The sequence below is a fragment of the Rattus norvegicus genome, chromosome 1 (genome assembly GCF_021556685.1).
Source record: "Rattus norvegicus strain SHRSP/BbbUtx chromosome 1, alternate assembly SHRSP_T2T, whole genome shotgun sequence".
NCBI lineage: Eukaryota > Metazoa > Chordata > Mammalia > Rodentia > Muridae > Rattus > Rattus norvegicus.
The window spans coordinates 147,053,820-147,068,825 of NC_141534.1; the positions used below are offsets into that span (position 1 = coordinate 147,053,820).

The 15,006-nt window shown below is 47.5% G+C and overlaps 1 protein-coding gene across 4 annotated transcripts in view; it reads right to left on the bottom strand.

Moving 5' to 3' along the window:
* Window positions 1-15,006, bottom strand: part of Crtc3 (CREB regulated transcription coactivator 3) — a 102,300-nt gene that overhangs the window by 12,285 nt on the left and 75,009 nt on the right. For 2 of the 4 annotated variants that reach the window (NM_001427241.1, XM_087576498.1), the window contains 4 exon segments: window positions 684-901; window positions 7,416-7,465; window positions 8,823-8,905; window positions 12,606-12,641. In NM_001427241.1, coding sequence (NP_001414170.1) covers window positions 684-901; window positions 7,416-7,465; window positions 8,823-8,905; window positions 12,606-12,641 — 387 coding nt within the window. 4 annotated transcript variants of the gene reach the window in all.

Here is a 15,006-nt window from a genome sequence, read left to right on the forward strand (position 1 = left end):
GAACACTGAGGAGCCCTTCTGAACGGAACTTTTCTCAGCACAGTCTCTAGCAGACGCCATGAACTGGGGTGGATGGAGGAGGGGGGGGGAAGGGGACCACCTGCTCTGGGTGCTGCTTTTGGTTCAGGATCGAGTCACCTTTCCACACAGGGTCTGGGCTGGGGACAATCAAGTGTGCACAGTTACATGACATCATATACAAGTAACCTGACTACATACAGTACCACATCCTTAAGCATTCCCAACATCTGAATATTTTTGAACTATGTAGATTTCTACTTAATCCATATATAAAGTATAAATATTTCATCATGTTCACTGTAAATTTCCTAAAATTTAAGATATTGTCCTTTTGAAATCTAGTGGGGAACTGGGGGGAAGCAAAGGGAATGATTAAATGATAAGAAATCACCATATGCTGATAAGAACTGCTAATGTTGCTCTGTCGCCCTGGGATGGCAACTATTTCTCGACTCCCCAAGTTCTCTGCAAACACAGGCTTGTGAAGCCAGTGAGGAAGGAGGTGCAACAGAACTGCTCCAGGGCACATCAAACAAGCAGAAATGGGCCGGGGGGCAGAAGCCAGCCAGTACAAGAATGGGACAATATGTCCTTAAGATGTAGTGGCTCTCATTCAATGGTGCACCAGACGGACACAGCAGGGGACACAGCCCTTTACTTACCAGAGGAGTTTCTTATCCCCAGGTGAGTCATAGCAGCTGGAAGGTTGCCCACACTGTTCCCCACGCTCATGCTACCAAAGAGGTGGTCACTGGTGTCCAGGGAGGCTGGCAGGGGTGCTGAGTAGTGAAGGTTGGTTAGATCTGGTAATGACCCTCCAGTGTTCAGGGTCCCCAGAAATGGCGAGAGGCCTGTGTTTTGGCCATTATGTGGGAAGGCACTGAAAGAAGAGAAAGAGGATTACTTTTGCAATGTGCTTGGCTGTGGGAAAATGGGATGCATATGATGCCTCTTCCTTGTTGATGACTGAAGTCCCACGTAGGCTCTGCCTCTCATGACAATGCAGTCTGTCAACTTATTTTCTCTGGAATGCCACTTCCTGGCATGTTAAATGAGACAGATTACTTTGCAAATTGTAAGTCACTTATAAAATGTAAAATCTTACATCATATTTAGAGTTCTTTTTGCTAGCTTTCTAAATTATTTTTGCTATCAAAACTACATACAAGAAAAGTATTTTTGGGCAACTAGATATCTTCCAGGATATATTGTTTCAATCAAATTTTCAAAAACGTTTAAAAGCATAAGAATTTGGGGCTGCTGGAGAGAAGGCTCAGTGGTTAAGAGCACTGACTGCTCTTTCAGAGGTCCTTAGTTCAATTCCCAGCAAGAACATCATGGCTCACAACCATCTGTAATGGGATCTGATGATCTCTTCTGGTGTCTGAAGACAGCTACGGTGTATTCATATAAAAATGAAATAAATAAATCTTTTAAAAAAACCAATTTTTTGCTTTTTAAATATTTATTTTATTTTTATTTGTTTATGTGTAGTGTGGTGTGTCTGTGTATGTGTGTGTGTGTGTGTGTTCATGGGACTACAGGTGACCTTGAAGGCCAGAAAGACAGTTGTTTTATGACAACTTGACACAAGCTAAAGTCCTCTGATAAAATGTTCCATAAGATTGGCTGTAGGCAAGCTTGTAGGGCATTATCTTAATTAGTGACTGATGGAGGGGACCCCAGCTTATTATGGTGGGGCCACTGTGGGGCTGGTGGTCCTGGGTTCTATAAGAAAGCAGGCTTAGCAAGCTATGGGAGCAAGCCAGTAGGCAGCACTGCTCCATGGCCTCTGCACCAGCTCCTGCCTCCAGGTTCCCGGCCTGTGTGAGTTTCCATCCTTACTGCTTTTGATGATGAACTGTTACATGTACTGTGAGCAAAGAAAGACCCCTGTCTCCCCAAGCTGTTCCTGGTCATGGTGGTCCATCACAGCAATAACAACCCTAACTAAGAAAGGGTGTTGGACCCCTGGAGCTGGAGTCACAAGTGGTTGTAGGTCACTCACTGGTCCCTCTGTAAGAGCAATAAGTGCTCTTTATCACTGACCCATCTCTCCAGGCAAGTTTCCATAATCTTGAAAATAAGGAAACCATTGCCGTTCATTTATTAAAGCCACTGACTGGCCGGTCACTGTGCGCCAGGCCCAAGGCAGGCCCAAGGGTACACTGGTGAGCAAGTACGGCTATATCCATGGCGGGTCTGTCCTCGATGTCTGCACATCGGGAGCAAGGATGCAAACTGCAAGGGGAGTTAGCATTGCATCTGCTTTAGTCTATGTGTGTTAGAGGAGGGGTGACATATACAGGGACTGGGGAGGCTGTCAGGGGCCCTGTTCTGTTCCTCTCTACGTTATTCCCTTGACACAGGGTCTCACTGGACCTGGAACTAGGCTGGAAGCAGCCAGCCCAGTAATTCTCCTGCTTCTACTTCCTACAGCAATAGGGCTATAGCCACATGTGTAGCGGCCATGCCCAGCTTTTCACAGAGGTTCTGGGAATTTAAACTCAGCTTCTCGAACTTTCACAGCAAAAGCTCTGATCCACTGAGCCCTGACCCCAGCTCCTGCTTTAATCCTGCAAAGTTATAAATCAAAGGAAAAAACCCTTGCGTCTAGACAAAGCATACCTTATAATAGATTGGACTGAAATGTAGACATCCCAGGATTCTTGGGGCTTTGTATTAACATACAATCCTTAGTCTATATTTCCTTCCAACACCCAGTCCTGTTCTGTACGGGAAGGCAGGTATGTGGCTATCACACATACATGTGTACTGTGGGTCCCTGCAGTTCTTAACTCTGGCAGCTTGGGAGTGGGCCCTCTTAAGGACAAGGCTTCTTAGTACTCTTATGAAGGAAGCACGTTCTTAGGAGGGCCCAAAGAAGGAGCAATGGAACAATCCAGCATGCAACTGTAACACAGTGAGTAGGAAGCATGCTGTGCTAGGAGCGGCTAGGGTGGTACGACCAAGAGGGACAAGTAACTCTAAGCACAAAAGCAAGAGATGCCAAAGACAAGAAGAGTCATGTTGAGGAAGGCTTCGCATGACATGGTGCTCATAGTACCTCAAGATACCTGGTGTGGCTGAGGCAGTGCAGGTGTTGAGAGGTGAAGAGGGAGAGGCAGACGTGGAGGAAACAGAAGGGAAGATGTTGTTGGGAAGACTGTGGTTACAGCGTGAGAGATGGCTTACGGGAGCAGAGAGAGGTACAGCAGGTCAGGTCAGAAGGCTCTTACAGTGCCCCGGGGCCAATCCAGGACAGAGCAGTGTGGCTGACGAGAGAGGACTGGCTGACGAGAGAGAGGACTGGCTGAAGAACACCACATGAGCCAGAGAAGGGAGAAGGAATGAGCCACTCAACACACACACCTTGAGGAGAGTGACCAGGCGCAACTATTGGCATCAGGGCCTGCAGGAGACTCTGACAAGGCAGGAGGCAGTCCTAACAAGTGCAACTTGTGAACTAACCAGCTCACTCCTGCAATAGCAGAGCTGGATGGCGTCCAGTCTAGAACGGAGGCAGTGACCAGCAGAGGGAGGAGGCTTTCTGGAGGCCATTGGGAGCTAAAGAATTCAGGTGAGCTAGGCAGGAAAACCATCTCAGGTGGAGGTCAAAGCAGGGGCAAAAGGGAGGCAGGAAGCACATGATCTATCTAGGAACTGTGACGACTGATAACCACTGATGGTCAGGGTTAGGAGGGTGGGGAGTGCTGGAGGTGGGGCAGGCACAGAATACCTGAGGCTGGATAGAGGGCTGAGAACAAGGGCAGCAAGGGAAAGCTAAGGGATGGTGGTCCTTAGGGCAGGATGGTGGTCAGATCTGAGGGGCAAGGAGCAGGGTCTGGAGGCCAAGAGGCAACTGAACTTGCTGAGTTACCAAACTGGAGAGTACAGCGGCGTGGGACCATGGGAAGTGGGGATGGATGCCAGAGATATCTGTGGCAGGACTCAGGAATCCTGGCTCCTGGCCTGGGGAAGCCACTCATTAAAGCCCACAGCAGACTAGGGGAGGGGCATGGAGATGGGTAAGAACATAACTTCTGTCTAGGTCCTCAGCTTGGCTGCACAGTCTGACATGCAGCTGGGATGTCCCTCACAGAGGGAGCTCTGGAGGAGGCTACTCATAGTCTAGAGGATGCTTAAATTGAAACAGTGGAAGCAGAAGCTGGGTTACTTCAAAACTGTGGCTAGCTAGAGAGGCCTCAGGAGCTAAGAGAACTGGTTGCCCAGAACACCCAGGTTCACCAGCATCTAAGGTGGCTCAGAACCATCTGTGACTCCAGTTCCAGAGGATATGACACTCTCTTTTGGCCTACAACACTCGGCACACACATGGTACACATATACATGCAGGCAAAACACCCTTACACATAAAGTATATATATACTTGTGGATGAGAATTCTAGGAACCAGAGGGGATGGATGCTAAGTAATGGGGAAAGGCCTCAGAAAAGCCAGCACAGAGGAAATGGAAGTAATCCACCTTGACAGCATGGCACCTTCACCCCTGATAGGAGAAGAGGCAGGGGGTGGGGTGGGGAGCAGGTGTCGGCCGCTCTGTAACAGAGTGTGTCTGCTCTGTAACAGCCTCTTCTCCATGGAAAAGGGCCAGAGTGCAGTTAACCGAAGGCTGGGGAGAGCCTGGTAGTGGATGGGGTCATGTGGACGAGTGGAGGAAATGCTGTAGAAACACGCATGTAGATCCTATCTTTCAGATGGCAGGAGTGCAAAAGTCCAAGCACAAGAAAACCAGGGTAGTAGGGCAGCTCACTGCAAGGGCAGGTGAGCTCTCGTGCCAGCAGGACGGAATGAATGCTGGGACGAGAGCCATGGCCAGGTGGGTTGAGGAGGACCGAGATGGGACCAATGTGAACCTGGTCCTTAGTGACATCAAAACAACTCTGTAGTTGAGAGAAATACAAATGGTCACTTCCCGGATGTTGCTACCATGGCTCCAGTCCCTGCTAGATCTGATGTACGGCAAGCAATGATCTTCATGGTTCAAATTCTTCTAGAACCAAGTCTCAGTATGCTCCAACTACACAGCTTCCCTATGCTCATCAGGGTCTTTGCACTTGCTGTTCTCTCTGCCTGGGTCCCTTTCCTCAGGCTGGATTCTGTCAGCCTTACCCTATCAGATGGCTTTCCTCAGCATCTATCCCCACGGCTCATCCGCGTCTTCCTTGGCTTTGCCTCCTTTTCTCTTTCTGTTTCACCAAGAACACCGGCACTCTGCAAGCAGGGACTGACCTGTTCTGTTTATTGCTGGATCTGTCCTTAAAATTAGGAGTCAATAATCGTCTGTACGAACAAACGGAATGCTACTGTTCAGAGCAGGAAGGCAACCCCGTAACCTAGCAGATGCTAGCTCCAGAGCTCCCCAGACTGTAGCCCCAGTTCTCTGATATAGGGTATCAGAGCCCCGAGTGTTGATTTGTTTGAGGTGTCAACCAAGGCATGCTTTCATTCAACCAATTAGTTAATCAATCAATTAATTAAATGTATGTGTGTGGGTGCATGTGAAGAGGCAAGAGGAAGATACCAGTTGTCCTGCCTTAAATCATTCTCTGCCTTTTTTCCTTGTTTCTCACTGAATCTGGAACTTGGCTGGTGGTCAACAAGCCCCAGCAATTCCCTTGTTTCTACTCCCTCCATATCGCTAGAGTAACAGGAGTGTATAACTATACTCAGTTTTCACATGGATACCAGGGACCTGAACTCAGGCCCTTATGTTTACATAGCAAGCTCTCTTACCCCTATGGTCAGTCTTATCTTCAGTCCTCCCCCATTTTTTAGACAGGGTATTAATTATCCCAGACTGGCCTCAGACTTGCTATGTAGCAGAGGAGGACCATAAACTTCAGATCCTCCTGCAATCACCTCCTGATTGCTGCAGATGTGCACCATCAGCCATAGTTCATGCAGGGCTGGGGCTAGAACCTCGGCTTTGTGCATGCTAGCCAAATACTTTATTAACTGAGCTACAATCCTAGCCCTCAAATTGGTTCTTAAAAATCTTGGCCCTGTCTGTAGGAAGGCCCTGCATCTCTGGCTGGGCTGGTCTTCTTGGTCCTGTCAAGTCACAGCAGGCTCTCTGTTGTTCTAAAGAGGTCAACTCTCTTCTCAGGTCAGTAGGCTTTTAATTACAGAAGTTACTATTTAACTGGCCAAAACAGCATGTCCGAGCTATCGGGACTCAGTTCCCTGATGCAAACTCATGAGAGATTCTGTGAAATACTATTTAGGAACGCCCGGAGTTAATTTAGTTCTCCCATAGATCTTCTAAAATGTGTGTTTGTGTCAGGCTAGGTCATGCAAAGACCTCATTCTCAATCACACTGTTTTGGCCCTGGGAAGACTGGCTGTTCCTGGGCTGGCTGTGGTCACCTGCTGTGAGGCTGTGGTGAGAGTTGCTCTGACAAACCGCAGGCAACTTTCTCAGTCCTCTCTCAGGACACTGCCCAGCTCAGGGGTCTCCATCAAGACCTACACAGCCCATCCTTCTGGCTGTTTCAAGGCTCCCCAAATAGCAGCTTGCTGGGGTCCTCAACTGAGTCCCCACCTGGGCCTCCTTTGCTGAGTCAACACCTTGGCCTCACAATCCTTCTGCCTCTTTATTCTCCCTTAGCCTCATCTCTCTCACAAATGCTTCAGATCTGTTCATGTTACAGGCATTTTTATACTGTATGTGTTTCTATAATCCATACCAAAATCCTTTAGGAAGTAAATCCATATGTTACAAAATCCACTTATTAAGCTGGGTGTGGTGGCACAAACCTTTCATCTCAGCAATTGGGAGGCAGGTACTGAATGGTATCAGTGAGTTCAAGGACAGACTAGTCTACATAGTTAATTTTAGGTTAGTTGGGGTTACATAATGAAATGCTTGCCATAAAATAAAACAAAATAAAATTAATCAATGCACAGTGCCATAGATTCGTTTTAAATTGCGAGTCTTTGTACTCATCAATTTTTAAAATTGTAGTAGCATTTATTGCTTTGACCATTTTTGCATGCACAGCTCAGAGGCATTAAGTATATCCACAAAAATTTACTTCTATCTATATAGACAATCAAATTAGCTTATGATTTCCTTTCCTGTCAACTGATGCCATGGCTATGGCTGACACGTACACATTTCTGCTTCTACCAGGCAGGTTCTGTGTGCTCAGAGTCTGTTGTTGGGCTACTCTCAAACACATGCAGGGTGATTTCACTGGCTTCTATCAGCTATGTAATGAACTGTCTCAAATACATGAAATCTGAGTACCAAAGAGAACAGATGTTTTTATGCAACTACAGCTGACTTGAGCTTATAACAGCAAGTCCCAGTTCTCAGTCCAGACAGCGGGAAAGACGGGAAAACCTTCAGCAGAAGGAGCATGACTTACCTGCCGCCCCCAACATCACAGGACCGAGGGCGTCCAGACAGGGATTGGATCTGGGAAGAGACAAAGAAAACTTGGCTTACTCAGTACACAGACAAATTCAAATGTTTGAAAAGTGGGGATCTGGGTACCCTAGTAGAGGACAAGACAGACAGAGTAAGCCAAGGGCATCTGCACAGCAGTCATTTCAGTTTTGAGGAATTTTAAATTTCTTAAATTTCCAGTCGAAAGAAGTATAACAACATATTTTAAAAACTTGATTCCTTACTAATTTATCTTCTAGTTAAATGTTACTTCCTTCAAAAAGGCAGATCTTTTGCATATTCAGATTTTAAATTTTTTTTTTCAATTAGCAATAAAGAAAAAGATGGAAATAAAAAAGCAAAACAGGGCAATGGGAGAGGGAGGAGGGAAAGGACAGGGAACTAGAACATGTGTCAGTAGGGGACGGAGTGGACACTGCAGAGCCACAGGACCAAGGGAGACAACTGTCTCCAGAGAGAGCAGCTCCTGGTACTTGTGAGCACACCTACACACCATTATCTGGCTTCTTTTAGGACTAAAGATAAAACATCAACCACAGATCTTGCTTTTATAAAAAGCTTTCAAGACCACACTGATGCTAGCTGAGACTTCCGGTGGGCGGTTGGTCTGAGAGCAGAACCAATGGGATCCTGTGGGGGGTTGGTCTGAGAGCAGAACCAATGGGATCCTGTGGGGGGTGTGTGTCAGAGAGCAGGACCAATGGGATCCTTTGGGGGGTGTGTGTCAGAGAGCAGGACCAATGGGATCCTGCGGGGGCTTGGGGGGGGGGGGGCGCGTTAAACACAGAGGTCAAACAGCCAACTGCATCTGGGCATCACTAGGGACTAGAAGGAGGACTTTTCTCACAAGACAGCCCTCTACAGAAAGAGGCCAAGCTAAGCCTAGGGACTTCCTCTCGGCTGTGGGTGAGGTTTACAAAGTGAAGTGGAGGGAGGCCGGTGACTAGGATTTCAGATACTAACATTCAAAGCTCAGAAATTGTAGTAAACAGATGACTCACTGCTGCCTCGCAAGGCCTTTGATTTCAGAAAAGATCATCTGGCCTGACAGTAATTCTCAACAGGGGCTGGAGATGACCTTCCATGCCCACGTTTCCGAGCTTCTGACTACGTAAGGTGCAGTAGCTTAACAGTTTTTGTTCGAGAACAAAATTCCCAGCAAACTAACAGGAAAGCAAGGAAGCCATGGAATCACTAATCACGGACAGGTCATGGTGATCCCTTGGGGACAGTGCTCCCTACTGTGTCTTTCCAACATCAGTGTCCAGAAAAATCCTCTCTTCCCTTTTCCCCAGTTCTGTTTTCCACGTCCCCTCTGCGGGACAGAGTGCCAGGACAGACAAGCACAACGGGACGGCTCACCCACCTCCTTGGTCTCCCACAGTTGTTTGGGCAGTGGCTTCGGGACGTTTAACAGATTCTCTTCCTTCAGCAGACCGGGGAAGGCGGCTACGAAAGGGAGAAGAAGCACAAAACGCGTTCATTGAATTAGCTTTGTTTAAAACTGCTGGGGGCGGGGGTGGGAGGTGGGATGGGTGGTTGCAAACCTCTAAGCCCACACACCAGGGAGGCAGGGGCAGAGGCAGGTGGATCTCTGTGAATCTGAGGCCAGCATTCTCTACATAGGAAATGCCAGGAGAGCTAGAGCCACATATCTCAGACCCTGTCCCAAAGGAAAAGGAAAAAATGGCTCTTAGCATTGAGGGTTGGCCGTCCTGGAGCCTGCTATGTAGCTCAGGCTGCCTCAGACTCTCAGCTATCCTCTCAAGTGGTGGGATTACAGGCATGTGCCACCCTGACTAGTGAACATGATTTTTTTTTTTTTTAGCAAATACTATTTTTAACATACTTTTTTTCTTTAATTATTGTATTATTTTGTGAGTATGGGTGTTTTGTCTATGTGTTTCTATGTACTATATGAACAACAGTGCCTATGGAAACCAGAAGAGGGCATCAGATCCCCTGAACTAGTTATAGATAGTGGTGAGCCACCACCTGTATGCTAGGAATTGAACCCAGGTCCTTTGGAAGGACAGCCTGTACTCTCACCCACTGAGCCATCTCTCTAGTCCTCTGTGTGTCGCTGTAGGGGCTGAAGGAACAGTTAATGGATTCAAACTTGAGGAAACCTATAAACTTGCCAGGGACTATGACTCTTAGTAACCCTGAAGGAAACCCAGGAGAGACACATCCTTGCTTCAGAGCAGACAAGCAGCAGAACGGTGAGGCTTGGGAGCGGGGGGCTCTGGGCTCCCTTCAGACACAGCAAAAGGCATTCGAGCATGAGAGTGAGGAACACACAGAGGGCTTAGGGAAGAAGCAGCAGCAAGCACAGTCAGCCTGCTCTCATTATTCGACCACGGGGTAGGTAAAGGTGAGCCGGCAGGGAATCAAATGTGCAAGTCTGAGGCCTGGCCAGGGCTCTGCAGGTGTGGGGAAAGGGGATACAGGGAAACACACACCAACCAAGAAAAGATGGCGTAAAGAAGGCAACAGATGGAGATGAGGTGGTGTGAGCAGATGGCTCAGTAGATAGAGCACTTGCCCTGTAAGAGTGAGGGCCAGAGTTTGATCCCCAGAACCCATGGAAAAGCCAGGTACGTATGGCAGATGCCTGTAATCCCAGAGCACCAGGGGCAGAGACAGGCTCTCCGGAGCAAGCTAGCTACCCTAGTTTAATCAGGCAAGCGCAGGATTCAACAGGACTTCCTACCTCAATAAACAAAGTGGAGAGAAATCAGGGAGGACACTCAACTTTGGGCTTCTACATAAATGTGCACATATGTGCAGGAGCCCCCCTCCCCCATGTCCACATACATCCACATATGTGTGGTGTGCGTCTGTGCACACAGTTAGAGATAAAGGATTGGTAACCCGCCAGGTTTGGCTATGAAACTGATAGGGGCTCCCACGGCTCTTTCTGTTCTAAAACAACCTGGCTCTGCGGCAAGGGACTGCTCCTTGACGACCTGCTTTAATGCTCTCAGCCAAACCAGTGAGAGCAAGGCTGAGCCACAAACAAGTAAAGGCTTTTTGTTCTCAGACACAGGCCAGAGGTCAAAGGCAAGTTCTGAGGAACTATGTGACCTAACATCAGGAAGATCACAGCAGACCCTGGAGACTGCTCAGCAAGAGAGAGTCTGCAGGGTTCTCGGGACTTCAGGGCTCCCCTGTGACTGTCTTGATGTCCTGCCCTTGGCCCTCACAAGATGAGCAATAGGACCCCAGGAAATCATTTAAAACTGAGATCAAAGTTAAGTGCATTGGTACAGGCCTATAATCCCAGCATGGGAGAAGCAGAAATAGGAGGACCAGGAGTTCAGTGCAAGCCTGGGCTAAGAGATACCATATCTCAAAGAACAACCAACAACACAATGGGGGCCAAAATTTCAAAATGATCTCTAAGAAAAGCACTTAAAATAAAAACTCTAAATTAAGTTTCTTTTATTTCCAAGTCAGTAAAAGTTAGGAAATAATTATGAGTGACTGGCACAGTCTTCATTATGGCTAACTTTCCAGCACCAGTGCGACAAATGCTCCTCCTGCTGAGACAAGCAGGCTTTGTGAGTGTGCCTTGGTGTCCATCAGTCCTGCTCTCACGGAACTTGCTCCCTGTCCTTCTTTTCTTTGTTTCTCTCTGTGTGTTGCTAAGGATAGGACCTAGGGCCCTACAAAGTCCTGAACTCCCACCCTGAGCCACCCCAGCTGGATTACTCCCCTCTGAAGAGTAAATTTTGTCTATGATCTCGTTGGCTTTCTTTTTCTAATCACTAAATAAATGCTTCAGAGCTGTAAGCCCTGTGAGGTTCTAGGACTCTGTTCTGCTTCTGGGTAATGCTTAATAAACAGTGCCTGGGGCATGCAGACCCACAGGGGCTCTCCACAACTGGAGACAAGAGCAACTGGCTTTCAGCCTTTGTGGTTCCAGAGAGTAGGAGAACAAGGATGGACTACCGTAAGGCTCCCTGGGAGGCTAAGCAAGGCGGCCCCATGACTTAAGGCTCCTAAGAGATCACTATAGGGACAGGCTGCCTTGCCTTAACTGGTTGTTTCCTCTGGGGAATTCACTGTAGTTTCTTCCACGTACAGGTTTGTTGGGAATTCTTTGAAGAATTAACTGAGGAAGGCCTTGAGTCTATTTCATCTCTCCCCTGGGTGATTAAACAGATCAGTTTCAAGTTTTTATGATTTTATGGTGATATCTGAGAGCTTGGCCTCTCATGTGGACGTCCTTGTTTATGTCCTCCACAAGCGTGGTCTCTACCACACACAGACTAATGTAGCCATTCAGCTTCATCCACCAGTGCCCGGGACCGAGTGACCGAGTGAACAGGTTGGGCCTTTGTGGATGACAGTCAGTGAGAGTTCAGCAGATCTCTTACATGGGTTTATCAGGCTTTATGGAGTTCAGTGTCTGTAAAATGTATAATTTTAACTTAAAATAAATTTGTACTTTTCTTTGAGACAGGATCTCATGTATCCCAGGCTAGTCTCAAGCGCTACGTGTAGCTAAGGCTATCCCTGAACTTCTGCTCTTCCAGCCTCCAGCTCACAAGTAGAGGACTCAGGAGTGCACCGATATTCCTGGCTCATTTGGTGAAGCTGGGCTTCGCGCATGCATGGCAAGCAGTCCAGCATCTGAGCTGCATCCTTAGCCCAAGCTTGCCTTTCCCTGAACTGTTTAAGCCTATCAGTCGCTCTCACAGCGACTTACTAAAAGGGCCAAGGCAGTGCTGAGAGAGGGTAGTGGAACAACTGCTTAAGTGCTTGACTAATTCACATTTTCATGTGGCTACAACTCTTGCTTCCTTGCACAGTCTTGTGACCATGGTATTGAGAGGACGTGGGTAACAAGGGGCCATTGTAATGTACTCACACATTTCCTTTCTTAGGGCTTTGATCATGTCCAGATACTTAGAACATCTCAGATAAGTAATCCAAGCAACAGTGGCCAGCCTTTACACAAATGTGACTGTCAAGGCATTGAAAGGTTACAGATACATATATCTGTATATACATATATGTATATATGTGTGTACACATGTGCATATATATGTATATCAGCATATGTAGGTATATATATATGTACATACATACATACTACATACATTCATGTATCCCAGCATCCCGCCCCAGCGCCCATTCGTACCTTCCCCACGGCCATCATTTTCACCATCACAGAAACCTGGTAGGGAAGAGAAAAACAAATACACACTTTTATATGTGGTGCTCTCATTGATTCGTGCATTAGAATGGCTTTTTGACTTGAAACGTAATGTTTGAAACCCTACAGTAGTTCTGACACATCAGAGCTCATCGAGGTGCTTTGGATTCCTTCTACAAACACATGACGTCATTCCACATCTAGAGTTGGTGCCCAAGAGCTTTTCCTTCAAAAGTGTCTTAGTCCCAAAGGTTCCTGCCAACTCAAAAGAACAGTGCAGACAAAGTCTGGGAACCTGTCTTCAAAACACAAAGCAAAAAAAGTCTGTCTTGTCACCCTCCCAAACGTGTGACCCACGGGGTGGGCAGGTGGACTTGGAGTCCCTATCACTGATGTGCCAGCTACCATGGGTCCAAGTTCCAGGACAGGCCCTGTGACATATTCTGGACTCTCCCGTGCTTATATCTGAAGTCAGTATATGCGATATCCTTATGTGATGGCTATTCACAGATAATTTAAAAAACCGATTTGGAATCAGTCCTGACTGAAGAGCAGCTAGCCCATGAGGCATACTGCCGATGACTACATATAGCTCCTTCTGCACTTCTAGGCTAAAACTGAATAGCCGTCCCTAACATGGACTGGGTAACCATTCTCCTCAGAGCAATCAGTTATACCAAGTCAGTTCTCAGCACTGAATCGTTATTAAAAACTCAAGTCTAAGCCTTTAAACATAGCTCAGCTTAGCTAAGTTTCTAGAGGAAATGGTTAAACTATAAACTAGCCCAAATTAGTCTATAGAAATTAAACACATAACAATCATCCACTCAGCAGATACTCGCTCAGTCTCTGCAGTGTGCAACAGAAGGTCGGGGCAGTGACCAGGCACAGGTAGGAGGACAGACGTCGTGGCAGCAGATTCTGTAAGTGGCAGAAGCTGTAGCATCTTAGTGGAGCCCAGGGGCAGGATGGACACTAAGAGCTCCCAAAGGTGCCAAAGGTTCATTAATTAAGCTTGCTCACAAAACACAGGCCTTCTCTCAGGCAACCAGAAAAACAGAACCTAAGTAAGTGACTAAAACCTTTTTTTAAAGTGCATCTACACGACCACTAGGGTACGTCTGCTAAGACAGGATTCTTGGACACAGCCTTTAGAGATGTTGATGCAGGTGTGTGACCTGCCATGGATTTGAGTCCAACACCACAGACAGACAAAGCAAAAAGTAAAACAGTAAAGAAGCCAGGCAGTGGTGGTGGATGCCCTTAATCCCAGCACTGGAGAGGAAGAAGGAGGTGGATCTCTGAGTTAGAGGCCAGCCTGGTCTACAGAGCAAGTTCCAGGAGAGCCAGGGCTACACAGAGAAACCTTGTTTTGAAAAGAAAACAATTAAAAAAGCAATGCAAAGGGGCCAAGCTGCACAGAGCTGGACTAAGCTACTGCTCATTCGCTCTGTGACTGAGGACTGCAAGGACAGGCTGCCTGCACAGGCCATCAGGAAATGAAGCGTGCAAAGGTAATGTCCAGAGTCAGCTGTGACAGGAGGAGGGGAGAGAGACTTCTCAGTCAAACTTTTAAGTATAGCTTTTAAAGAAAGAGTAGGGAACTTGCCCATTCTGATCACTAAAATGTGATTATTTTGTTAAAAATGATGAATGCCGTTTTATGCAATGGTCTATTGTGGTATGTTAAGAGTCTCTCCATCTTCAAGACACGAAGTCTAAGTACTAAGGCTGAGCAGTGCCTGTACAGGAAGAGCTATGACAGCGAAAGCACCTCAGAGGCGAGCCGGTTCCCTGTGTGGTACCCTGCTGGTGCCACCCTCTTCCTCAGACTGGAGCAGGGGGCAGGGACATCCCTGGGTAGGCACTGAAGAAGAGGAAGGTAAGATGGGAACCGCTGCTGTGTACCTGGCACCTCACGCTGTGCTCTCCTGTAATCCTTGGAGCAATTTAGGAACTATTATCCTGCCCAAGGTCACACTGCGAGCTCTGGGACTAGCTTTCTGGGCAGGGTGCCTTCAGAAAGTCTATGTCCCTCGCAGCTGTGCTGTGCCTGGAGGAGTTCAGGCAAGAGGAAGCAAGGTTAAAGGGCTGCCTCAGTGAAAACAGGCAGAGCGGAGGAGTAAGGAAAGGGAGCAGAGGCAGACACAGACAGCAGAGACGGGAAGTGGTGACATCTGGCTACGCATGAGCTAGAGGAGTGGGAGACATGGGCGAAGAAGTCTGCTGGTCATATGGATGAAGTAGAGAGCAGAGACCTGGGTTAGAGCTAACCCAGTCAGAGACTGTGTTTGTAGTACAGCATGAGGCTGTGGGGCAGCCTTGAGGCCAGGAAGACAGATAGAAAACCAAAAGACTGGACAAAAAGCAGTAAAGTAGGGTGTGG